The 27,231-nt window shown below is 44.6% G+C and overlaps 1 protein-coding gene across 2 annotated transcripts in view; it reads right to left on the bottom strand.

The window, feature by feature from the left end:
• SLCO3A1 (solute carrier organic anion transporter family member 3A1) overlaps positions 1 to 27,231 on the bottom strand; it is a 266,549-nt gene that overhangs the window by 87,055 nt on the left and 152,263 nt on the right. For both annotated transcript variants that reach the window (XM_083184233.1, XM_083184232.1), the window contains exons 3-4: positions 4,359 to 4,457; positions 1,901 to 2,164 (exon numbers count right to left, since the gene is read on the bottom strand). In XM_083184233.1, coding sequence (XP_083040359.1) covers positions 1,901 to 2,164; positions 4,359 to 4,457 — 363 coding nt within the window. The remainder of the gene's footprint in view (positions 1 to 1,900; positions 2,165 to 4,358; positions 4,458 to 27,231) is intronic.

The following is a 27,231-nucleotide window of genomic DNA, read 5'->3' as shown; positions in this document are numbered from 1 at the left end:
AGGATGTTCGCGTTACACTGAGACGCTGGAGCCATCTTTAATGCATATGGGATTGCAGACCCAGGCAATGCCATGCCCTGAAAACTGCCTCCACATGTCTGTGTTTTAGCCAAAACTCCCTGTTACCTCGAATGGTCCTTCCTGTCAATCACTTTGTCAATGAATCCTCACTGTGAGCGACCCTGGAGTCCACGGGTTACTATAGAGCATGGCTGGTCAGCCATAATTTCATGGTCGGATCCAAGGAGGAGTGACAGGGGTGGTCGTTTTGTGGCCCCAACACATTAGAGGCCAACCACCGTCTCAAAGCTCACATACATCTCAGAAAATGACCTGAACCTTACGATTCCGCTGCTCTGCCTCCATATGGCGCACTGTGATAAACTGCCGCTGGTTGAACCTCCCGCACTCAGGGACAAAGTGCTGTCAGGGCATCTAGCTAGAATTTATTTATATAGTAAACAGATTTTAATGGTTTACTCACTGAGTGTGCCCACCATTTTTTCTTTGACATGTTCACTGTTGAGCTGGCGGGTATGGCTTAGTGAAGGAGGCTGTACGAATCACCTCTTCTCAGAAGCACTTTTATCGATAGGGGCCTCCACAAGTTTGTTGACCAGGGCCCCCGAGCCTTGAAGACCATCAGACGCCACCCGTTGCATGCAGTGCCGGCTGCCCCCCCACTCGCTCGCACAACCCCCCGCACAGCTGCGAATTGATAATTTACATAATCATCCATTAGCATGGGGGGGGGGGAGGGATCATTTGATGGCGACCATCGAATGATTTCTCCAGCGCTTGCAGTTCAGAGACACCTATATAGTGACTCTAAACTGCAGGCGCCCTGTGCCCGCCCCCCGCATGTCCGTCATGGCCTCATTAGCCTGAGAAAGCCCAGCATTCTTATGGGAATGCTCATGAAATGCTGGGCATTCCCATATGGTATTGGGGCTCGCTGGGGGGATTACAGGGGACAATCCCGCCTACCGTTACTCGGCGGGCTGTCCCTAGCGCACGTTAGGTGCACTGATAATACATGTCAAAGAACGTAATCCCCCCACTTAACTAGCGTTAAGTGCAGCATACGCTTGCTGCTAAGAGGACAGTCAAGGGGCAGAGCAGTTTGTCCCTCCTGGCATGGGTCATTTTGGGAGATATGCAATCTCTCTCTCTCCCTTGTACTGGTTATATGCATCCAGTTACTGTATCTTTGAGCTGTATTATACTGTATGTTGTTATCTCTGAGCTGTATTTGATGGGCTGTAATTTTACTGTGGTATCTGTATATGCAGTTATCTCTGATCAGTATTATGTGAGCTGCAATCTCATTGTAGATTACAGATATTTCCAACCTCATTTTACCCAGGATTTCTTGTAATCGTGGTTTGTATATCGCAACCAGTTTTCCTGGGAATTTATGCACAAACAGTCCACAGGATTGCATGGTGTGTACACTCCCATGAACAGGTTGCCTGCAGGCATGGCTGATTGCATTTGTGATGCATGTAAAATAAGTTTGGCCAGATCTGTATATGCAGTTACCTTTGAGCTGTATTAGGCTGGGAACACACATAGCGGCCAAGTGGGTCCCGCTTGGCCAGAAGGAGCCTTTACAAAGGTTCCTATTTAGCAAGATCTGGCCACAATTCTGTGTGTGACCCTACACAGCCTGCTTGCGGCTATGTGGGTCCCGCTGAACGGAACTTGGCCGCTATGTGTAGCTCAAGCCTTAGATGGAATGCAATAGAGCTCAGAGGTAGATTATTAGACTTTATTTGCATTTACCTGAATTTCCTGTGATCTGTAATAGATGGGATGTAAGCTTACTGTAGATTATATATAGTTACCTCTGAGTTATATTAGATGGGGTGTGCTCTTACTGTAGATTATATGAAGTTACCTTTGAGCTGTTGAAAGCAGGATGTTCCATCCCCCGACTCAGTGGAATGCCTCAGGACACCATTACTTGGTTTCGGTTGCTCGTACTCTCGGTCAGGTAGCATGGTCTGCTCGCTCTCCTCAGAGTCATCCATGTGAGTCGAGAGAGACTGTGGGAATCCAAACATCAGGAGGGACGAGAAGAAGAGTAAGGCACCACAAAGCAGAAACCCTGCCCACCATGCACCGATCCATCGTGGGTCTTCTGGAGTGATCTCCAGTTTACCTAGAACACAAAATAAATGGAATATATATATTAAAGAAAAGACAGGAAAAACTATGGCAAAAATTAAATTACCTATTTTAAATTATTTTCTCCATTTGTACTCTTTTTGCAATTCACTCAGTCTTTGGGCTTGTTGGGAAACATGGCAGAAGCATTGCTTCACCGTATGGTGGTGCTAGATGGATGCTAGTACTTTACCAGCTGTAATGGAGAGTTATAGCATTCAAGCCAATCTCCATTGATGAAGGTGAAGGACAATGCTCAGCCAGATTTTCCAATTGGGGAAGGAGTAGGGGATAACCCTACAATTACAAAGGCACCTTAACCAGTGGCAGCTCCAGAGGGGGTTCTGCAGTGCAGTTCAAAATTCAAAAAGGGAAGGCATGCCAACTGCCAGTAAGTCTTTGCCAGCAATGTTGGGCAACACTTGGAATGGCAGTTGGGGTGACCCCCCTATTTGAAATTTGGACTGTGCTTCAGCCCAACCTCTGGAGCCGCCACTGACCTTAACCGTGCTACACAAGATGGATCAGCAACTCCATATTTAGCACATGTTGTCCATTCGGTTCTGCACATAGCATCTTCAAAATGAACCCAATGGTGCAATGCCAGCCCCCCCCCCCCCCCCCTTCATACAGGGGCATGAGCAAGTTTTTGGTGGTCCTGTGCCTACCTCTGTCACATGGACATTACTAAACTCTGAAGAAGCTGTATAGAGTTTAGGATTGTTCTCTGAGGCTCTCACAAAGGATGCTTGGTAGTATCAGGACACCTTTTATCATTTGCCACCTTGCATGGGAAAAACATAATCAGCATGGATAGTTGATTGCCAACACTGATGCAATGTTTTCTGAGCATTAAAGCTTCTGCGTGACAGGATATGTAGAGGTACAAAAGTGTTAACTACCAAGGGCCCACCAAGTAATGGGACCCATTACTACACATCCTAGATAGGGGAGACTCCAATTATTATCTTAATGTAATTATGAAGACAAAGGGCTAATAAATTGAGTGAAAAGGGGCAGCATGGATGGTGTTATGATTAGCAATACTGCCTCACAGCGCTGAGGTCATAGGTTCGATACCCACCATGGCTCTAACTGTCCAGAGTTTGTACATTCTCCCCGTGCATGCGTGTGCTTCCTCCGGGTACTCCGGTTTCCTCCCACAATCAAAAAATATACTGGTAGCTTAATTGGATTCCAACAAATTACCCCAAGAGGGAATATAGATTGTAAGCTCCACTGGGGCAGGAACTAATGTGGATGTTTAAATATTCTCTGTAAAGCGCTGCGGAATATGTGTGCCCTATATAAGAAACGTAATAACTATAATAATATCCTATGTCATTTACTTCCGATTCCAATGCGATCTATGGTACCGTACGCATCTGACCTGGAGATTGTCTTGGCCACCACAAGGATACGTCGTATTCTGGTGCAGTTAATAGCATCCCATACGAAGCATTATTATAATATAGTATAAGCATTATAGTACTTCCCACTAACGTTTTATACTGTTTAGATAGACCTAACACTTATCCAAGGTCTATATCTTACTACTAGGTATAACCTGCCGATAATAAGCAGACTGTAAGTCCGCGACGTAAGAGAGGACCTGACTTTGCCTCACACCACATCACTTACAGTATCCACGTTTATAACTTTTAAGTTTATAATTTCTTGTGTTGCTTTCTTTATGATAAAATGTGCCCTTAATATTTCCCATGTGTACATGAGCTCTTAAGGTGCCCATACACTAAGCCAAGGTATCTTGCATGTGATGCCTCTGCTACTGCCCACCGGGGAACTTCCGGGCTTCTCGGGCAGCAGGATGTTTGCGTACAATGTATCTTTTGCGATCCCAGCAAGGGCTGTGGGATCCGACAATTCCTACCTGCAGCCCTTAGGACCTCCGGCTCCGATCCGATGTGCACGGGACTGCGCATCAGATCGGAATCGGAGGTAAGGCACATACAATTTGAGCAGTTTATACCCGATTCATCATCTGGTTCTGTCAGAATCGGGTGAAAGGTGCCTAAATTGTATAAGTGTTTGGGCACCTTTACCCATATGCCACTGGGCTTTATATACAGAGGAAAACTGGTCTTGTATTAAGATATAATTAATTGAGGCAAAAAGCATCTATTTTCTGCTAATAATCATTAGTAGGCAGAATACATGGAAACACTTACTGGTGTCGGCAAGTAAAGCATCAACGTAAATCTTGGTACAGAAAGACCCCAAGATAAACCCACAGGCTGGTCCGAATACCAACATGGTGAACAGTATACCTGCAAAACAAACAAAATGGTTGTTACAGTAATTAAAACAAATTGTAAGAATAATCGTTTCACAAAGAACAAAGATGCTGTGAGCACATGCTGCGATAGTTCTCGACAATCTACAGCGCTTCTGAGTGTAGGAAAACTACTGAGGTGTTTCAAATTAGGAAAAATACAAGTGATTAGCAGACATCCTCTAGCGAAAATGCTAATTTACTATTCCTGTATAAAAGACACCAAGATACATATGAGTAAAATAGGGGTGAAAAAAATGAGAAAATCTGTATGCAGTCATTCTGGGAAATTAGCTTTTGTCTTACGCTCCATTTATCCTGCTGCTGTGCAAAGAGCCAGTGTTTTATAATGATTGCACAGAAGCAGTTCACCTTACACACATCTGATATAATAAAAAAATCACACACTTCTGACAAAGGGTCTGATTCAGGGATGGATGGAATAGCAGAGTTGCACATTATTGGCTTTATTATATACCTGTGATAAAGCTGCCAAGTGCAGCGAAACGCGCCAGCCAGTGCTAGCCCACCCTCCACCAACACAAACTAGGATTGCAGTCCGGGCCAGCCTTTTATCAGCGACCCCGCACTCCATCTAAGGGGCATCTACATCTTCTCACTCTACATCTATCAGCTACCACTCTTACTGGCCACCTGGGACGTAATCAGCAAAAGTTTCCCTGACTCTCATCCAGTGGGCTGGTAATTTGTGCCAAGATTTGGGCCGACCACTTGGACCTATGGAATATACCATCATTTCATGTGACTACCCAGCCAGGAGTGGTAACTATTGCATAACTGCTTAGGCATACTAGGAACGGACTCTCCTTACATTGCTGCTAGTGTGGAAGTGGGATCACCTGTTACTTTACCTTGTTTTTAATATGTTTTATCTGTGTCATTATAAATATAAAATGTATTATAAAGATCATCCAATAGCTAATTAGTTAATTTTTAAAGGTACAGTGCTGCTATTTCCTTGGGGGTTTTGTGGGCATTGCAGTTTCATCTATCAAAATGCAAAGCAGCATTGCATTTGGGAACCTAGTGCTGAGTCCGTAGACGGTGCCTCAGATCATCATTGCGACGGTTTAGTTTGGGCCAGGCTGCATAAGCGAAGGCTTATTTAGCCTGACTGGTTTCTGGTAGCTTGCAAGGGCAAGAAAATCATGTGCAGCCTAGCAGATCCTGGCCTTGTCCCTCCTGGAAGACACCCCCCACAATGACACAGCATGTTAATCATCCTGCAGCCTCGGGAATCTGCGAGCGGACTCGCAGGTGGACTGCTGCATCAAGTTAGCGTACATCTCTGAATCAGGCACATAATATACAAAGATAGATATCAACATTTTAATTAGTTTCCAGGGTTGCTGTGTTGGTACATATGTACAAGGCTGTCTTAGTAGATCATTTACAACTACAATGGCATCATACTGTATCATACTTACAGTACTACATATTATTTTTATTTAATTTTTATAAATACTCCTCTTTAATTAACCCATGAAGCTCAGAGAACAAAAAGAAATGACAAGAACTGCATATAACATCCACAGACATAATTTTATAATGTACTTGGGTACTTATGTAGTATCTGGGCGTCCGATTTAGGGATCGGATCGGATCGCATTGCATCGCATCGCATGCGACCAAATCGTATGCGATGCGATGGTCAAGATTTTTCCATAGGATTCAATGTTAAAATGGTCTGAGTCCATTTTAACATAGAATTCAATGGGAAAAAGGGGTCCTTTTCCTTTCCCCACTATACAAGTGGGCATGGAGTTGGATATAAACCTGTGGCGAGCGTAGCGAGCCACCGAGCCCGAAGCGTGGCGAGCCCCGCGAGGGGACACAGAATACTTTTTAAGAAATATGCGTTCGCTCGCCACGCTTCGGGCTCGGTGGCTCTCTGCGCTCGCCACGCTATATAAAATCAACTCTATGCCCACTTGGATAGTGGGGAAATGAACAGGACCTTCTTAACATTGAATCCTATGCAAAATCGCATCGAATCGCATCGCATCTGATTGTATGCCTTAAGGTAAGGCATACAATCACAAAATCGGCAGCCCAGATACTACATAAGTACCTGTACTTGTTTACCATCTTTAAAAAAAAGAAGATTAGGCCAAGACACAAAATAAATACACATCTACACACACGGTACAGAAATATTGCAAGGTTAAGTCTTACAACATGACAATTCCATTCTAACTCCAATTCAGATTAATTTTATGAGATCTTTGCTGCCACCTACTGTTCTAAATGCAAATTGCCAGTAAGAGAAAAGTTACACTGTTTACTGCACTTATTGTATAACAGGTTCATTCTGTGAGATGCTTAACAATACAGAATGTCAGCCATTTGGTCATATATTTAAGTTTATGTTGTGTCCAAATATTTTTTTATCCTATCAAAGAATATCAAAGGGTTTTGCAGGCAGGTCCGCTACATATGTCATGTGGTAGTCGCACAATTCTACTGTGGAATTTTTTTTTCGGCCAGTATATTTTTATGGGACCTGCTGGGAATAATATTGCATTGTTATTATTCCAATATCTCCCAATACATTTGTATAGCGTTATTAGCATATTACACCACCCTGAACAAAAACATTATTACTGCAATTTTGCTGAACAAGTACAGCTATTTCCCAACGTGTCCCTACCACAGACTGACATACTCAGGAGCCAGTTAATCTGCATATGCTTATTGATTCTATATGTACATACCCTCCAACATTCGAGGGTCAGAAATCGGTACACAGTCGGAAAGGGGCGTGGTCAATTGTAAAAAGGGGGCGTGGTCACCCCCACTTTCCGAATGTGTACTGGGAATATATATATAGTAAGTGGACATAGGATGAGGCAGCGTGTTGAGATTTATAGGTGTATAGCCGGGACAGGAAGAAGTGTGAGTAGGACATTGGATACAGCGAGAACACTGTTCTGGCGAGTGGCACGGCAGACACATACTCGCTGGCGGCAGAGAGAAGGGGTAGGGAGGTAGGGACACGCACCTGTAGGGTTGGGGAATCTGCCAGAGATGCGGGCATACTTCACTGCTGACTGTAGCAGCCGTCGACAGCCTCTTCACTCAGCTGACTCACATGCCGACTCACACTTTTCCTGCTGCCTGGTTCTGTCACTGCCAATAGCGCAGGGCAGGCCATGCTGCAGCTCTGAAAGCCCAGCAGCCGGCCCACAGTGCTGAGAATGGGAATGTCCCCCGGCCCAGCCCGCCTCTGCCTGGACGCATGGGTTGACAACAAAACGGGGTGTGATTGGAGAAGCGGAACTCGCTTACTAGCACCCTAAGCCCCCTGGGAGATGTAGTTTGGCCGGCTATCCCTCTCAACCTCCCCGAAGAGCAGCCGGCTGTGAAAAAAACTACAAATCCCAGAGTCGGAGGAGCAGTTTACCAAAAAACGGTACATTCGGTACACTTTGATTTAGCCGGTACAGACCGTTAAAAAACGGTACTGTACCGGCTAAATCGGTACAGTTGGAGGGTATGTATGTATAATATGTTTAGTTTAGAGCAGAGAACGGAAAGGGGGGACATGAATTAAACTTTCAAATATATGAAGAGCAACTTCACAGAAAGAGTAGTGGATAAGTGGAATAGCCTCCCATCAGAGGTGGTAGAGGCAAATACAGTAGAACAATTCAAACATGCTTGGGATAGGCATATTGATATCCTTACAAAAAATAAGGATCAAATATTGTTTGAGGCAACATGTTTAAAAAAGGGGCAGACTAGATGGGTCAAGTGGTTCTTATCTGCCGTCAAATTCTATGTTTCTATGAATGAGAATACAACGAAACCTCACTGGAAATACAGCATGCAGCCCTTTCATCTAATCAATCCCACAAACCCAGCACAGCAAAGCAATAGTGAAAAGCACCATACCACCGCACATAGGCCCTTATTCTGATTGATGCGGACTTTACCGCGTTCTTACGGATTGCGTCTTTACGGCGTCTGCGCATGCGTGGAGAACGCTACGCGCATGTGCCACGCCTTGACTCGGTACCAGTTCGGACAAAGACCGTCCAGAACTGTTCACCGCTATCATTCGGGAAATAGGGGCGTATTATGGGCGTCATGCGGAATGACACATGGGCGTAGTTTCAAAGTGGGCAAAACGGGGCGGAAACATGGGCGGACACGGGGGAGTACACTTATGTTGGGGGGCGTACATTCGGAAACCACTCCGAATGCACGCGATCAAAAAGGGCAGAAATGTGCGGTGTCCACAAGTGTACTATTGCTTTGCGGACACCACTCGTTCATGCGGTAGGCGAACGTACGCCTAATGACTACAACCATTAACACCTGAACCCAATAGAATCTACTCCTTTACTCATTACTCACTAATAGTCCGCTTGTCAGTGCTTTAATAGAAACCATTGCACTTACATTGCTGTAAGGGTTAATGTGTGCTATGCATGTGTTAGGCATGCTTGTAAGGATATATTGGAATCTAATTGATTCCAATTACAAATAAGCTGTTTTTTATGAGGGAAGGTAATTGAATAAGTGGGTCATGTGATGTATTGCAGAAGATACTTCATAGTGGGTTGTTTGGCGGAAATCCTCCGCTTACGTGCGGTAGCACCGCTTGGCTCCCGTTCGGATGCGGTATTCCCGAGCATACTCTGTAATACTCTGTAATACCGTGCCGAATCGGAGTGTTTCTCCCGCACACGCATGATTTGTATGTCGTCCGTAAACACGCCCTGTTCTTAAAGAGTGAGTCCGTCCGAATGCGGAGGACACGTGGGCGTTTCTACGGACGATGGCCGCATGCGGAAAAACACCGTGGCGTGCGGACCGCTCCGTAAGAATGCGGGAATTTCCGCACAGATCAGAATAAGGGCCATAGTAACTCTTACTTAATTAGATATACATCTGTTATAAGATAGTGGTTAGAAACAGTACATGCATTTACATTCAGCTATGTAAGAAAGTAAATTGAATGACTTCTTACAGTACATAAATGTAAGGCAGGCACAGTCTCATGTTAGACCACCAATGTCTGTGCGAAAACCTGGTAACTTTTACCCAGAGATTTCTTTCTTACTTGTTTTAGAGCAACTTTGTACATATTAACCTATTCATTAATATTAATGTTGGATATTAATCACAAGGCAATAGCGATGCATGGGGCCGTGCATCGCTATTGCTATGGCCCCTACAAGGAGTGATGTAGGGGCATTCCCTAAATCACTATTTCTGTAGGCCCCATTACAACAAATAGAGAGGCAGATGTACTAAGGTGTTAAGCCTGATGAAGTGATAAAGTGGCTAGGTGATAACAGCCAATCGAGTTACAGACTGGGTTTGAAAAATGAGTAAGGAGCTGATTGGCTGCTGTGTTATCACCTTCCAATTTACCACTTCATCTTCCCCATCATTTTGTTTGTGACCTTTGACAGTTTAGCGTATGGAGTGGCCCCTCATTTAACACAATTACCGACTTTTATTAGGCCCCACTTGTTACACACAAGCAGCAACCAGAAGCTGTTCCCCATTAATACAGAATTTTAATGAAAAAGCAGAAAAACACTAAATGGGCATCATACATTTCATTACTAATAATTAGGTTATCTTCAATCACTTGGTTTTAACCAGAAATAATTTGTGATGTAGTCAAAATTTCTATATAAAATGTTGACACTGATCATGTTGACACTTGCAGAATGTTAACATGTCTACAGTATTGCCAAGTTCACAATGCCAACATGTGAAATGCCGAGTGGCAGAGTTAGGCACTAGGTGGTGGGTTGAGGTTAGCGATACTCACTACCGCAAGCACCTGTAATTCGCCAGCTGACCAATGAAACCAGAGTACGTCACTGGAGCCATTGAAACCCACTGTACCTGGTAAGTCATCACTAAATCACCAGAGACGTTTTGTGGACATTCTAATCAAGTTGACACTTCATCATTGCCGACCGGGTCAATGCGGACAATGTGAGCCTGTAAGAATTAGTACAAGTCGACATTCTTATGTCAACATGATGAATATACCACAACCGTTTAAATTGTTGGCATTACCTTAAATTATTCTTAATGCTTGGCTACATTCAGATACCAGCACTGTTCATCGTTGACACTAAGGGGGGAAATTACTAAGATGTGTATTCTACTTCACAGGTGATGCTTTGCCCATTGCTATGGGCAACCAATCAGAATCTACTTCTTATTTATTTAGTACCCTCTAGAACAGGCATTTCCCAACCACGGTCCTCAAGGCACACCAACAGTGCAGGTTTTGTAGATATTCAGGCTTGAGCACAGGTGACATAATTAGTATATGAGGGATTCTGATTAAACCATCTGTGCTGAAGCCTGGATATCACTAAAACCTGCTCTGCTGGTGTGCCTTGAGGACCTTGGTTGGGAATGCCTGGTCTAGAAGATAGTAGACAGGATCTGATTGGTTGCCCATAGCAACATCACATGTGAAGTAGAATACACATCTTAGTAAATTTCCCCCTAAATGTCCAGCTGCTATTGACTATGAACAAACAACAGCTTGGCATCAGCCTATGAAAGTAGTTCCTTACGCTGTTGTAACAAACTATTAGCACTAGATTAGGGCTGTAACTAGGGGCATCCGGAGAACAGTGATCGGTACTTGTGTATTTTGGCGGCGCCCATCGCATCGCATACCATAACACATACGATGGTATGCGATGCGACGCGATATCGTACGATAGAGCACGATGGCATACAATTTTGAAATTGTATGCCATTGTACATGGCATACGATGCCATACGATGCGATGCGATGCGATTAAACATTGTATAAGCACCCTAATGGGTGCTTATACTATGTTAAGCACCCAAATGGGTGCTTACAATGTTAAATGCACCCCCACGCCACCCCCCACTATAAACGTGAACCCGAAGCGTGGCGAGCGCAGCGAGCCCGCGAGGGGCGGCGGTACGCGTCCTACGACCTTTTCATACCCCCACTATCCACGTCGGCGTGGAGTTGAGAATAGAATAGTGTGGCGAGCGCAGCGAGCCACCGAGCCCGAAGCGTGGCGAGCGGACGCGGATACCTTCACAGGTAAACGCGTCCCCTCGCGGGCTTCACAGGTGTCCACGTCGCCACGGACACCTGTGAAGCCCGCGAGGGGACGCGTATAACTGTGAAGGTATCCGCGTCCCCTCGCGGGGCTCGCTGCGCTCGCCACGCTTCGGGCTCGGTGGCTCGCTGCGCTCGCCACACTATTCTATTCTCAACTCCACGCCGACGTGGATAGTGGGGGTATGAAAAGGTCGTAGGACGCGTACCGCCGCCCCTCGCGGGCTCGCTGCGCTCGCCACGCTTCGGGTTCACGTTTATAGTGGGGGGTGGCGTGGGGGTGCATTTAACATTGTAAGCACCCATTTGGGTGCTCAAAAGCACCCTTTAGGGTGCTTATACGATTTTTGGTCGTATAGGGGGTCAAAATCGCGTCGCATCGCATCGCATGCCATCGGGTGCATGGCATGCGATGCGATGCGATCTGTTCGTCGTACGACGGACATCGGGGGCGCCGCCAAAATACACAAGTACCCAGTGATCCCTGTGGGCAGCACTGCAGCCCAATCATGGCCCCTACAGAAAGAATCACTGCTTTATAGCCATGTCAGGTGTCCTCCGGATGCTCCAGACGTATACTGCAGCTCTTACAGCTCCATGGTGCATCATCAGAAAGCTTTGATCAGTGCTGTCATTCCTGGCGCTGGTGGTCATGCCACCATTGTGTGACATAATAACATCAAATGCTTAAGGGACATGGCCAGCGCACAAGTAGCAGTTAAGCCCTGTTACAGTGCTGCACTGGACAACCAGGGGGAGTAGAGTTGCAGCATCATTGGTGGAGCCAAAAGTCATGCAGATATCAGTGTTTGTACTCCCAGCAGCTGTGGAAAATGTTGGGTACAGGGTGGTGACACAGGGAACTTCCTGGGATTGAGGGCCCATCTACTGTACATTGCAGAATTAATATGCCACGGCTGTAGTTGGGCAGCATTTCAGAGACCAGGTTTATCATTTATATTCATGCAGTCATCACTCATGTCCAGATAAAGGGCGGGATGTATTAATATACATCGCCGCCCTTTGCCTGCCAGCCGCCACGATGCTACCGCATATGTACTAACATTGCGGTGACGGAGACCCCCGCGATACCTGTAATGTGGTGTGCGGGGGTCTCTGTCACATCCCGGCGGCTGTCAGTGTCCCCCTGCGTCTCCTCCTCCCCCCTGCAGCCGGATGTCCTCCCGGCTGTGACACCTGCTGGGGGAGGAGGAGATCGAGGGAGGACTGGAGGGGGGGTCGCACGGACGGCGGGCGGCGATAGAAGCCCATAGGCTTCTATAGGGTATCCCCACCCAGAGGGTGGCGATACCCTGCCAGGCGGAGACGGGGCGGACGGCTAATGGTACATAGGAAAATGCGGTAAAACCCCTGTTTTGACGCATTTTCCCTTTAGTACATCCCGCCCATATTTTGCATAGAAATGTATAGATGCATTAGTGTGTGATAAATGTGGTATACAAATAATACCAATTTACAATTATACATCACTGAAAAATACAATCCCTGATTTACAGATGTGTTCTCATAACCTATTTTCTTGGCACATATGAAACTTACTCTACGTGCAATAATTCACAGACTTTTTACTTATTTAGAATATACAGTGGGCCTAATTCAGCTTGAGTTGTAGTTTTGCAATTACTCACAAAACTACAACTCCCGGTAGCAGCATGTGGGGTCCCGACCAGCACAGGGCAAGGCTGCCGAGCATTCCAGATCCCACCCAGCAAAGTGCTTGAATGCTAAGGGCAGCCCCCTGGCAGCGCAGCTAAGCTGCAAAGCCTGTCGCCGGACGGCCATGTTTCAGGTTGCATGTCACCACCCAGGTTGCTTCCGCAACGCCACGTTGCTGCACCGTCCGTCATCCCTTACAGTGCGGTCGCATTTTTCTTAATAAAGAAGCCTTTACCATACAGTGCTGAATGAGGCCTCTAGTGTGTTATTCACATCTATTTTTCTATAACCAGCTTCCAGCCATCTATTATAATCATACAAACGATATAGAATGACTGTATCATACTAGCACTACATATCTCCTGCCAGATTTCACAATTACATACATCACGCATAGACGGAGAGGCACTTGCCTGCATTTTCCAGCTCGATGTTGGCAGGACTGGCGCCACTTATTTCCTTTTTTCTTGTCATTAAGTTCTTATTTATAGTCACAAAAAAAGCCATTTTAACCAACAGAATATATTGATTCTACATCCAATTTGATATAAATTGATTTGAATGAGCATGAAGCACTGAGATAATCAGACACAAGAATACTCCTTGCAGTTCTGAAATGCTCACTCACAAGCACTCCGGATAAGATAATATTGTCATCAACATAATAAAGGATGAAAAATAACTGCAAGTGCTCTACTGACTGCAGCAAGCGGCTACTTCTCCCTCCACTTATACACTACTGGCTGTGTATTTGGCAACGGTATACACTGGTGCATTCAGGGACATTTGGAATGCCAATCTCTTTAGCTTTAGCCAAGTCGCCAAATGTGGCTATTTTAAAGTGATAAATATATATATATATATATATATATATATATATATATATATATATATACACACATATGATATGAAAGAGTGACATTCCTTTACCCGAATGCTTTCAGCAACAGTCGCGTGATGTGTTTAACCCTTTAAGTGTCAATGTCACTGTTAGAGATCCTCAAAATATTGTCTATAAATGCCAATGTCACTCACAGGATAAATACATACAGCCAAGTCAATCGATTTGAAGTTTAGTTAAATATTGCCCCAAAAGAAGAACTATTGCTGTGAGCGATGCTGCCATTTTTAGCTGATATTTTGAGGATTCTACGGGGCCAGCCAACATACAGTACTTTTAGAATGCAAACATTTAATCAGTTCTTAATCAGTTCTAGACACAGAGGGTGAAATGTAATAGGGTGAGAGATTCAGAAAGTGAGAGATTTGGTAAGAAATCTCCAGTTTTTTTAAAGCGGCAATCCTTTACACTGCAAAACCAGTTTGATTGTGCAGTGTAAATGATTGCCGCTTTAAAAAAACTGGAGATTTCTTACCAAATCTCTCACTTTCTGAATCCCTCATCCTATTAAATCTCACCCAGAGACTCTTGTTCTGTTTCACTTGCAAAGGCAAATTCCTTCTCAAATGGACAAAACCATGGGCCTTATTTTGGTTCATTCTTTCTGACAAAATCCTTCTTAGATGGGCAAAACCATGTGCACTGCAGGTGGGGCAGATGTAACATGTGCAGAGAGAATTAGATTTGGGTGGGGTTTTACTTCAAAGTGAGATCTATATTGCAGTGTAAAAATAAAGCAGCCAGTATTTACCCTGCACAGAAACAAAATAACTCACCCAAATCTAATTCTCTCTGCACATTTTACATCTGCCCCCCCTGCAGTGCATATGGTTTTGTCCATCTAAGAAGGATTTTGTCAGAAAGAATGAACCAAAATAAGGCCCCATGTGCACTGCAGGTGGGATAGATGTTACTTGTGCAGAGAGAGTTAGATTTGGGCGGGGTGTTATTTCAAAGTGAGATATATATTGCAGTGTAAAAATAAAGCAGTCAGTATTTTCCCTGCACAGAAACAAAAAAATTTCTGATACTCTAGGGCAGGCATTTGCAACTACGGTAAGGCACACCAACAGTGCAGGTTTTGTAGATATCCAGGCTTGAGCACAGGTGACTTAATTAGTATCTGAGGGATTCTGATTAAACCATCTGTGCTGAAGCCTGGATATCACTAAAACCTGCACTGTTGGTGTTCCTTGAGGACCTTGGTTGGGAATGCCTGCTCTAGGGAGCCGTGATTCGACAAAGATTGGGAACCCTTGCACTAGATCTTACACCCCTTCCCTAACACTATCAGGCCCATGTTGAAAGGGGCCGATTTTAATGTATTCGGTCCCCGGCGTATACCTCACCCAAATCCAACTCTCTCTGCACATGTTACATCTGCCCCACCTGCAATGCACATGGTTTTGTCCATTTGAGAAGAATTTTCCTTTGTGAGTTAACCAGAATAAGGGCCACAGTGCACATACACTATGGCATCCATCCCCAACCCTGGTCCTAAAGGCATACTAACAGTGCAGATTTTAACGATATCCATGCTTCACCACAGATAGATAAATCAAAATAACTGAGGCTCCATTTTAGTCACCTATACCCAGAAATAGTTATAACTATAACCTGGACAGTTATGTGGGGTACACACCAGGACGACCTGCTCACGATGCAGAAAAGGGCCCAATCACCATACAATCTACATCCAATCGGTCGGAATTGGATCTAGATTGATGGGATCGGACCCTTGTCATCCTGGTGTGTACCCAGCATAAGTGTGCCTTGAGGACTGAGGTTGGGAATGCTGGGACTATGGTGGCTCTTACTCTGGACACATACAAAATGTCCACATTGAATGCACAAAAAAAGCATGCTAGACACAACAGCATATTCACATTTACTCTGGACAATAATTATATAAAGTGCCAGATTAAGGGCGGGATGTACTGAGAGGAAAATGCGGTAAAAAAAAACAGTTTTCAGAGGGTTTACCGCATTTTCGAATGTACTAATACCTGGCTGCCGCGTCATCACATGGCATCACTAACTTTGGGTGGCGATACCCTATAGAAGTCTATGGGCTACTATTGCCGCCCGCCACAGACTTCTACCCCCCTCCCCATCCTCCATGAAACTCCTCCTCCCCCTAGCATATGTCACAGCCAGATGTCCTTCTGGTTGCAGGGGGAGGATGAGGTACCGGGGACATTTGCGCTGATCCGGGATGGGACATAGATCCCCCGCACACTGCACCTCCGGTATTGCGGGGGGGGGGGGGGGCCTCTGTCATCGCACTGCAATGCTAGGCGCATATGTTTATACATATACGCTAGCATCTCTGCGGTCGGGCAGCTATGTATTTTAATACATCCCACCACAAACCCTGTGAAATCTTCGGGGCCCCCTTGCAAATGCTCTCCGAATAAGTTTTACATTTTACCAACCAACAGTCTACGTATACTTACTGACTTCCTGCTGCCCCATAAGAGCGTGTGCAGCCAGGTCGGTATAATAGGATGGGTGGTGCGGGGGCATGGGGGCATGTTTGCATTTTTGTGCCCTCCCCAATATTCAATGTCCAGATTACCAGCATTGAATTGTGAGGGTGGGGTTACGATGATGCAATATATGGATTGTGTAATCCATACCTGCCCCCCCCCCTCCGTGGACCTGCAAATATCGTAGTGTTATACTGCGGGGAAGGTGGGAGCAGGGGCTGTGGGGAGTTGGGGAGTATTAGAATAATACAAAAATTATATTTGGGAGTTGTACCTATGTTTTTTGTAGTCATCCAGGCACACTGAAGGAAACCATGGGATATGCCATACTTCCATACAACACATCCACTATAGTCTTTATACAGAACATATTAGCAGAGTTTATTTTCAGCACAGTAATACCGAGTACAGTACATGGGAACAAATAAACTACATGCTTATAATACTGAGCGTCTGATAAGGCTCACACCCACAATGTACTCTAGCTGTGCTTTTATATTTGAAGTAACAGCTGGAAAGGACAAACCACCTTGAAAATCAGTCTGCATGAGAAAATTACAGGATCAAGCAGTCAAACCTATTTATCTTCTGTTCTCTATGCGGTCTGTTCCGCTCAGGCCAGCTTATATGATTAATTAACTATTTGAAACTGGGATAACTGCAAGTGGAGTGTTGCCAAATGGTGTTTGTGCAGCTTCACATTTGGACATTTTGTTATCTGAGCGCTGCATGCAATCAGAGAAATAATCAAAGCCCACTGTATTTTTAAAATAGGTTTTTAGCAGTAGGGAATGACGTAGACAAAGACAAATATGTAACATTTTCTGTTCCAAAGATCATGGGGTATTTCAATTAAAGCCTAAGCGTTATTGATTTTTAATAGATAAGAATCGATTTAAATAAAGATTGAGGACCTTATTCCGGTCCGTTAGTAGCCGGCGTTTGTTCGCACGGGGACAGATGTTGGACGCAAATCTGCGCATGTGAATTCGCCATGGGGGTGTGGCCACACCGAACAGATTGTTTGTGGGTGCTGGGGGCAGGCAAACATGACATAATAAAATAAAAGCATTTGTCATTTCCGTGGAACTGCCACAATGTAAAGAACACAGAGTTATTGAAAACATCTATATACTTCTCAGAGTTAATGTGACCATGCATGAGTGGACCCATGCCAAACCAGCTGAAAAAGCCCCTCAGTATAATGCCACCACCTCAATACCTTACTGTAGGGACTGTATACTCTGGCATCCTATGGTCTCCATGCAATTGCCAAACCCAAACACGTTCATCTGATCACAGAAGTGTACAACATAATTCCACACTTCATAACAAGCACCGTTATTGTTCCTGTATAATTTTTGCTCTCTTTACCTTATTATGAGTTCTGGGCTCTATTCTTTGTGATTAGAGGTTTATGAATAGCTGCTCGCTTATAATATACAAGTGCATGGGCCTCGAAACTGACACATACAGTAAGCGGCCATTTTGAACTTGTGTTCAATAATATGCACGAGGTGATTCCTGTTACTTTGCAGCTCCCTGGTTAGCACTCCCCAGTCCCTGGATTGCGGTCTTCCAGGATGAGGTGCATGCCTGCAATGACCCTTCTTCTATGCATTAAGGACAAAAGACACAGTGGATTTAGGGACCTTTTTAACATATCCAATGCTTCTCACACTCATACCAGGTATGGATCATTAGGTCACCACAATGTTGGTCGAGTCATTAGGTCTACATGCAGGAAGGTTGACATGGGTTAGGTCGACAGGGGCATTAGGTCAACATGGGTTAGGTCGACAGTTAAAAGGTTGACATGGGGTTTTTCACATTTTTTTGAGCCGACATGTGCCGACAGGCAGTATTTCATGCCCGACCATCCACTAGGGTGGGAGAATAAAATAGTGCCCGAAGCACGACCTTCCTGCATGTTGACTGAGACTCATGTCGACCTAAATGCATGTCGAACTAATGGTGTTGACCTAATGACTGTTGACCAACATGCTGGTGACCCAATGACCGTATCCCCTCATACCAAGCAGCCTAGGGTGATCCCCTTTTCAGTTACCATCTTCTGGCACACCATTCCATTAGCATATTATCTAATTAGTGCCCCTCTACCCATTTTATACTTTCATGAACATGTGTCTGCTGCAGGAGAACACCATTCTGCTTGCGTGGGGATGTCCAATCACTTTTGTCTACAAAGTGTAGTATGTCCCCTTTACTCTGGTCAGACCCTAATTGTTTTTTTTTTTTAATTGACCAAATATTGTTTAGCAATATTAATAAGCAGACAGAAATGATTGCAGTATAAAAGCGTCTAACTTTATAAACGGTTAAATGCTGCCATCTGTATTATATGCAGCTCATAGATACTTACACACTCATAGTACAGCATTTATAAATATTAGCTATATCTTTTTTCATTATAGCTGAATCTTCAGTTCTTGGAACAGGTCAGATATTGTCAAGTCAAATTAATCTTGTGGCGGCAGTATCTCCAATGCCAGGAAGTAGAATACAGTTAATTAAAAGCAGTCCGGAAATTAAATTTGGACCCTGAATTACATCCAAGTGCCCCACATACAATAAGAGTGCAATGTTCATTAGTAAAATCATCAAATATCCTATTTAAAATGCAAGCCTCTCTGTGAATCCCATTTCTTCAGCATCATTAGAATATCATAAAACTAAGCTCTTTTGATTTAAATTCATCCATATTCATAACTAGAAAAGGCTGTGTCAACAGTGCATTCGCCTGGAGCCGCTTCATCCAGGGAGGACAGTAATGGCAACAAATTTGTCTCAGAGCCACAGGGATAAGACATACGATACAATATTACTTAGATTATCACACACTTGGCAATTAATAGTAGCATTGCTAGCACAGTGTATTAAGATATATTTGACAGAGCAATGGCCCCAGATAGATACAAAGCAGAATACTGTATACCGGCATCAATGAAATATAGAAGTACTTGATAGATGACAGCCATTATAATGACTGTGTGGATGTTTCATGTTTGGAATCTTGTCAAAACCCAGGAAATATTAAGAACAGCAATAGTAACATCAATAGCAGTGCGTTTTTTTTTTAATGAAAGCACAATTCCTGACTCTTGCCATTCAATGTGTGCTATCACACATCGGGGTTTATTTACAGAGATTGGGGTTCTATTGAAAATGGGATGTGGTTATGAGCAACCAATCAGATTCTATTATCTTCTAAAACTGGCATGGGGAACTTTTGGCCCTACAGCTGTTGTTGAACTACACATCCCAGCATGCCTTGCAACAGGTTTAGCATGGCCAAATAGCAAAACTGTAGCAGGATTATGGTATGTATAGTTCAAAAATGTAATAAGGTGTGAGAATGAGAAATTGAGAGATTTTGGGAGATTTTACCCTTTTTTTTTTTTTTTAACTGAAAAATCAGGTAGATTTTGCCATGTAATTAATTGGAGCTTTAAAAAAATGGAAAACTCTCCCAAAATCTCTTACCTTCTGATTCTTACACCCTATTACATTTGCCCCCCCCCCCCCCCATCCTCAATAGAACTCCCATCTTAGAAAATAAACCCCCTTGATGTGACAGTCCAGTTTTGTCACAATTCCCAGGAAAACAGCATGTGGCTCACTGATGCATACCTCCCAACTGTCACGATTTTAGAGGGACAGTCCCGATTTTCGGGTCCTGTCCCGCTGTCCCACCCGCGGCAGGCATTGTCCCGCTGCGGGGGGTGGCAGTTGGGAGACCCCCCAATCTAGTAGAATAGACGCTGTGCGCATGCGCACAGCGTTTATTCTCGTATGAAAATGAGGTCGCGGCTAATTAGCATAAGCCGCGCCCTCATTTGCATACGCCCCGCCCCCTTTTCGGACGCTCGCGCGGCTTCACAGCGCGAGTGTCCCTATTTCCTCCGGACAGAAGTTGGGAGGTATGCTGATGTAATTGATGTGTGTTCCCTGAGGAGGAGTGACCTACAGATGGAGCGTCCCTGGCTCTTTCCCGGGGAGCGCCAGCATGCTTGCGTTGGCGATCGCTGGCGCAGAGGCGCGCCATCTGACTGGGTCAAACTCACGCGAGTCCCAGTTTCCAGACAACGCCGTTGCGGGTCCCTGCCCATCTCCACTTCAGGGATTTAACTTAAGCTGCTCAGTTTTCTCGTCTGAGCCCAGTGTATACGGGCCAGCGATGAGTGAGCGCTTATGTGTGCTCCCACATCATCGGTACCGGTCGCCGCTCATCTGCTGGTATTACCAGCAGATGAGAGACGGAGAGGACGGCTTTCCATAGTTTCTGCTATGGAAAGCTGTCCACCCCCGGGGAAAATGGCCGGGCAGGGGGAAAAATGCACTGAGCATTTTTCAGGCCAGCTATTTTCCCCATCATCGTGCACCATACACACTGGGCATAATTGCCCAGTGTGTATGGACCTTAACATTCTGAACCTTAGTGAATATTTCTTCTTGTAATGATACTGTACATTACAGTTACGCAAAACCTGCTGGTGATTGGAAGCCCTCTACAATGCTATACAGTACATGGATATTCAATAAATACGCCTAGTGTCATAACCTTGCTTCCTTTTATACACTATGAAATGTTTAAGTGATATTAAACCTCCATTTACAATGCAGCTAATAGGCAGTTAAATGTATTAAATGGCAGTGGATGCCTTTTGTTTTCACTTTAATATACTCTTCCCAGCATGTGGTATTTTTTATTTGCTCATAAAATCCCATAACCTATTTTAACATGCCAATTAAATTCTAGATGGTCGTTAAAAATGCACTTTTATAATGTACAATATGTACCATTAAAGAGATTCAGAAGAATTATTTGCGGGCTAAACAGAATATTGTACTGAATTGAAATTGACAAAAAAAAAATACGCCAGGTATGAAATGTAAATATTGAGCACACCTCTCTCTCTATTTGGGGTTTATTTACAAAGGTGGGATGTTGCTAATGGCAACCAGATTCTATCTATTATCTTCTAGAAGATGCTAAATAAATAAGTAGATTCTGATTGGTTGCTATGGGCAACATCCTATCTTCAATAGAACTCCCATCTCTCTGATACCAAAGATATGGCAACCATTATTATCAGGGCAGAGCAATGTTTTTGGATCCAGCCCAGTGCTGATAAGACAGGTGATAGTTCCACTTATAGGTGATTAAATATTTCCTATGACTGTGCATCTGTATTGATTACCTTGCCGGCCAATCTCTGTAGATATCCTCATTATTTAGTTCGCTTGTGCATGCACAGTGGAAGTAAAAATTCCGATTTTGGGCTTATGTAATAGGCTGTGAGAAGTCGGAGGTGCAGAACTTTGTGCGAGAAGGTCTTTTTTTTTTTTTTAAACGGTAATCATTTACAAGACAAATGCATGTTGGTTTTGCCTTTTAAATGATTGCCGCTTTAAAAATACAGGCATTCTCGCCTCTCTCCCACCCCTCCAGCTTCTCACAGCCTATGGGCGGGATGTACTAAAGGGAAAATAAGGTAAAACGGGGGTTTTACCGCATTTTCCTATTTACCATTACCCGTCCGCCCCATTTTCGCCTGGCAGGGTATCGCCAGCCAGAGGGTGGCGATACCCTATAGAAGCCTATGGGCTTCTATCGCCGCCCGCCGTTCGCGCGCCCCCCTCCTGATCTCCTCCTCCCCCAGCAGGTGTCACAGCCGGGAGGACATCCGGCTGCAGGGGGGAGGAGGAGACGCAGGGGGACACTGGCAGCCGCCGGGATGTGCCGAAGACCCCTGCAGACCACATCAAAGGTATCGCGGGGGTCTCCGTCACCGCAACCCGATGCTAGCCGCATATGTTAGTACATATGTGGCAGCATCACGGCGGCTGTCAGGCGAAGGGCGGCGATGTATATTAATACATCCCGCCCTATGACTTTTAACCCTTTGTCTTTCATAGCCACTTAAAAGGACAAATATATTTAATATAAAATAATTCAAAACCTTCAAACATTAAATATACTGTATATATACCCATATTAACCATGTACTTGTCCTAAACTGTCTTGTACTGTAATTTGTTATGTGTTTTTGCTAATAACTATACTCTGTAAAGCGCTGCGGAATATGTATGCGCTATATAAGAAACTGTTAATAAATAAATAAATATATACACTATTTGGCCAAAAAATTTCAGATGCCTGACCATTACACCAACAAAGATTGTAATGACATTGTATTCAAATAAATAATCTATATATATGTATAGTGTTCGTTTGTGTGTCTCTGAAACACTGCCATCTGCTGGCAGCAAGTGAAACGACATCTCTTTCTCACATGCAAAAACACATAGGCAATCACAAGGTAGCAGAATAGCTTTCGAATCATTTGCTTTGAGCGAGCTTACTAGTAGAGATTAGCGCGTTTGTATTAGGGGAATCCGAGCACCCCCAAACACCCCCAATCTGAACGTGCTTCTGAGCCTGTTTGGGGTTTCCCGCCCAGGCTCAGAGCATGCCTTTCCAGAGCTTGCGAGACCACGCTGTCGGATCTCGTGACATCCGAACCCTATATAGGGGTGAGCGCCAACTTCACTCCAGCCTTGGAGATTGAAGAGGGAGCAAGTCTGGCCATCTGCCTGCCCACCCACGTGCTCACTCTGCCGCCCGCTGCCTGCGTGCCCTGTGCCTCATAGCTGCTTATTATTACTATTATTAGCTGTAGTAGTTTTATCTACTACAGCTCCTTCCTTTCTGTGCCTTATAGGTCTGTGTTCTGTAGTCCAGTGGCACTGACAGTCTGTGCCTGTGCCTCATAGATTATATACCTGTCCTGTAGTAGTTTACTACTAGGTACAGTTCTGTAGTCCAGTCCAGTGGCACTGAAAGTCCATTTGGGTAGTACTGCACTGCTGCTGCTTAAGTGCATACAGCCATTAAGTACACTATTGATATATATTGCTGATTAAGTCCAGTGACACTGATGTTAAAGTCCAGTGCTACAGCCGACAGCTGTACACTGTAAAAAAAAAAAGAAAGAATAAAGATGTATTTTTCTGATTTTTTCTGTCTCTGCCGTGCGTGAGTAAGGGTTGTGTGTGTGTGTAAGGGTACACTACTCTCCTGTGAAGGCCGCATAATATTTTTCCAATAAAGGGGTTAGTAATATAATCCCTTTAATTTTTTTCAGTCTCTGCCGTGTGCGTGTGGTTTAAGGGTACACTATGCTCCTGTGCCATCAGCATAATATATTTGTCAAATAAACGGGTTAACAAGTTATTAATCCTTTTAATTTTTTCTGTCTTTGCTGCCATGCGTGTGTGTGTGTAAGGGACAGGGTACATTACTCTCCTGTGAAGGCTGCATATTTTTCCAATAAAGGGGTTATTAATAATCCCTTTAATTTTTTCAGTCTAAAAAACAAGCAATGCTTCTGTTGCAAGAAAAAGATAATAATAATAATAATAATAATTTTATTTATATAGCACTTTTCTTCTAATAGGACTCATAGTGCTTGCATTAGCCTTTTACAGCACAAAATACAAAACAAACTTAAGAACTTAACAAGGGACATTAGTGAAATGCTTGGGTGAACAGGAAAGTCTTGAGTCTATTTTTGAATGTTTCCAGAGTGGAAGCTTCTCGAACTGAGCGGGGAAGTGAGTTCCATAGAGTTGGAGCCACAGCACTAAAAGCTCGACCCTCAGATGAATTCAGGGAAATTCTGGGTACTGTTAGTAGTCCTTCATCAACCGATCACAGTAATCGAGTGGGACAATAAGGGATTAGAAGCTGCTTCAGGTACCTTGGGCCCTGGTTATGTACAGCTTTAAAAGTCAGTAAGCCAATCTTGAAAATTATTCACCATCTTATAGGCAGCCAGTGAAGGGAGTAAAGAATGGGTGTTATGTGGCTGGAACGGGGCTGATTAGTTAATAGCCTGGCAACCACCTAATAGACTACATAGTTTTCCCGTAAAGGCAGCACTAACGCATATATGTATGTCACTACTGACCACTTACATGCAATATCAACAAATTCAAAATAATATACAATAGGTGAATGTGCACCAACAGTGTTTCACAACTGAAATGCGTCGGCCTGTGCTAAGAGGACCACAGAGACCCACCACCAGTACGGAGATGAGGAGGAAAAGACGCTGCCCGGGGACTATCTGCAGAGTTCCAGGAACGGCGTGTAGCTGCAATCGTTGCCTGTTTGAGAACTGAGTCCATCTTGAGTTCTCCACAAGATCTGGTAATTTGGGTGGCGATACCCTATAGAAGCCTATGGGCTTCTTTTCGCAGCCTGCCACCTCCAATGCAAACCCGCCGCCTCGACGACCCCCCCTCCAGCTTACCTTCCTGAAAGGTCCTCCTGGACCCCGGAAGGTAAACCCCTCCTCCCACTAGTGAAGCAGCCGGACGTCCTTCTGGCTGCAGTGGGGAGGAAGAGGCGCCGGGGACAGCCTGCTTAGCTGTCCCCGGCGTGAGGGGAGCAGGAGGCGGCAGGAAGGTGACGTAGACCCCCCGCACTCCACAGTACAGGTATCGCGGGGGGCCTCCGTCACCGCACCGCAATGCCAGCCTGCCCGCCCACCCGCCAGCCTGCCAGCCCACCTGGCAGCCCGCCCACCGAATCGGGGCGGGCGGCGATATATTTTAATACATCCCGCCCTTTGTTTCTATATAAAATGATGAGGTGATGCTCACACTCAATTTTACTTGAAATAGCTGTCTGCATGTATATACTGTAAAGGTTTCTTTTGGCCTTTCACTCACAATCCATAGCAATATGCAATACAAAGAAACACTCCTGATGGTGCAGATCATCCAATAAAAAAAACGTTATTATAACAAGAAGTATAAAACATAGGGTCACCTCTTACCAAAAAGCATTGGATGCAGATGGAAACAGCAAACACACAGAATGAAACCCAGGTTATCTTCTAGTGCAGTGGTTCCCAAACTGTGTACCTAGGCACCCTGGGGTGCCTCAGGACACTTGCAGGGGTGCCTTGGGTTAGTGGACCAAGATCAATTCATATTATTTATGGTCAATGTACCAGGCAAAACCAGTGCTGGTGGCTGCCAATCATAACATATGTGGACAAACAGTAGCAAATCCTGTCCCTCACCAGATAACTGTGACATATAAACACAATGCACTTCATTTAATATTTTTTTTCAGAATTTCTCGATAAGAAGCATTTGGCCTAGGGGTGCCTTGAAAATATTTTGATGCTCTAGGGTGCCGTGATTCAAAAAAGTTTGGGAACCACTGTTCTAGTGTAACCAACGTGATGGGTGCATATTGATGGTCCCCTGAAACATCACTCCTCCGACATGTTACAACGCATAGAGCGTCTCTTTCAAGGTAGAAGTGAAACGACAACTATTCAGGTGTACATATATCCATTGACCAGAAGATGCCAGACTTATTTAAAACAATCTAGAAATAAAAACTCGATATGAAGGGACAGCTGGATCGATAATAATGCCCATATTTGTAAATATAAAGTTAACATTGTTCATGTTACTCTCTACACTTACAGTCACATGACTGGCCCCTGAGTGTAGCCCATTTTGACTGTCAATATATTGGCAGTCATGTGATCTCAAACATCTCAAGCAATGCTTCTACTTTAGTGACTCTGCATCTTGTAAAGGTCTACTGATTAGGGATTAACATGGTCCTGGACTGGAGAGGTGGGGGAACTTACTTAATGCCATCTCATTACCCCCCTCCCCCCATTAGGCAAAGCCAGGGCCAGTGGAAGGGTTTTTGCCACCCCCCTGCAAACTGTAATGCTTTCTGTTAGAATTACTGTACAGGGCCAAGGTGGAAGTTTAACTAGTTCCACCTCACCATTAAAAGTCTGCCTCTCCCCACCTACCTTCCAACATACCGCACCCTGGATCCCACTAACTGCAACGTATCGGATGCAATACATCGCTGGTGCTTAGCATCTGCAATCTGCCGCTGATGTCTGCACATAAGTTTTATCTTATGTGCAGCCCATCTGACTTCCGACTCCTATCTGATGCGCATGGGACTGTGCATCGGGTCTGATCAGACACATCGGGCGCACTTCCATGTGATTTCACCCGGATTCTCGGCTCGATCTGCAGGAATCGGGTGAAATCGGGCATAATCGCATATTGTATGGGGGCCTTTACCTCTACTACTGATTATGTCTGGCTTGTGGCTTTGATCACTGGGGGGTGATTTACTGTAAATGTTTCCCCATGTGGCTTCCACTAGATTGCACCAAACAGATTAATTAAATTGTTGTATGGAGATGGCTATATGTGGCTACATTTTGGGTTAAAAACACAGTAATTAATGGGCACCTGGAACAAATAAATTGCTCTCTAATACCATGTTCTCACTGCAGGCAAATTCCCGGGTCTAGCATGTCGACCCAGAAATTTGCCTTTAACACGGGTTTCTTTTGCAGTGTGAATGGGTCGCATAACCGGATCTCATACACGGGTAAAACCCTTCTTTTTACCCATGTTTGAGTTCTGGGAATGCAGACATGGGTTGACCCATTCTCACTGCATAAAAACCCATGTTAAAAGGCAAATTACCGGGTAGAACTTCTTCACCCGGGAA

This window comes from Crinia signifera, chromosome 4 (assembly GCF_055691185.1).
Source record: "Crinia signifera chromosome 4, ASM5569118v1, whole genome shotgun sequence".
NCBI classification, from domain to species: domain Eukaryota; kingdom Metazoa; phylum Chordata; class Amphibia; order Anura; family Myobatrachidae; genus Crinia; species Crinia signifera.
The sequence above is the reverse complement of the archived record's forward strand: the minus strand, read 5'-3'. Positions and strand labels throughout refer to the sequence as shown.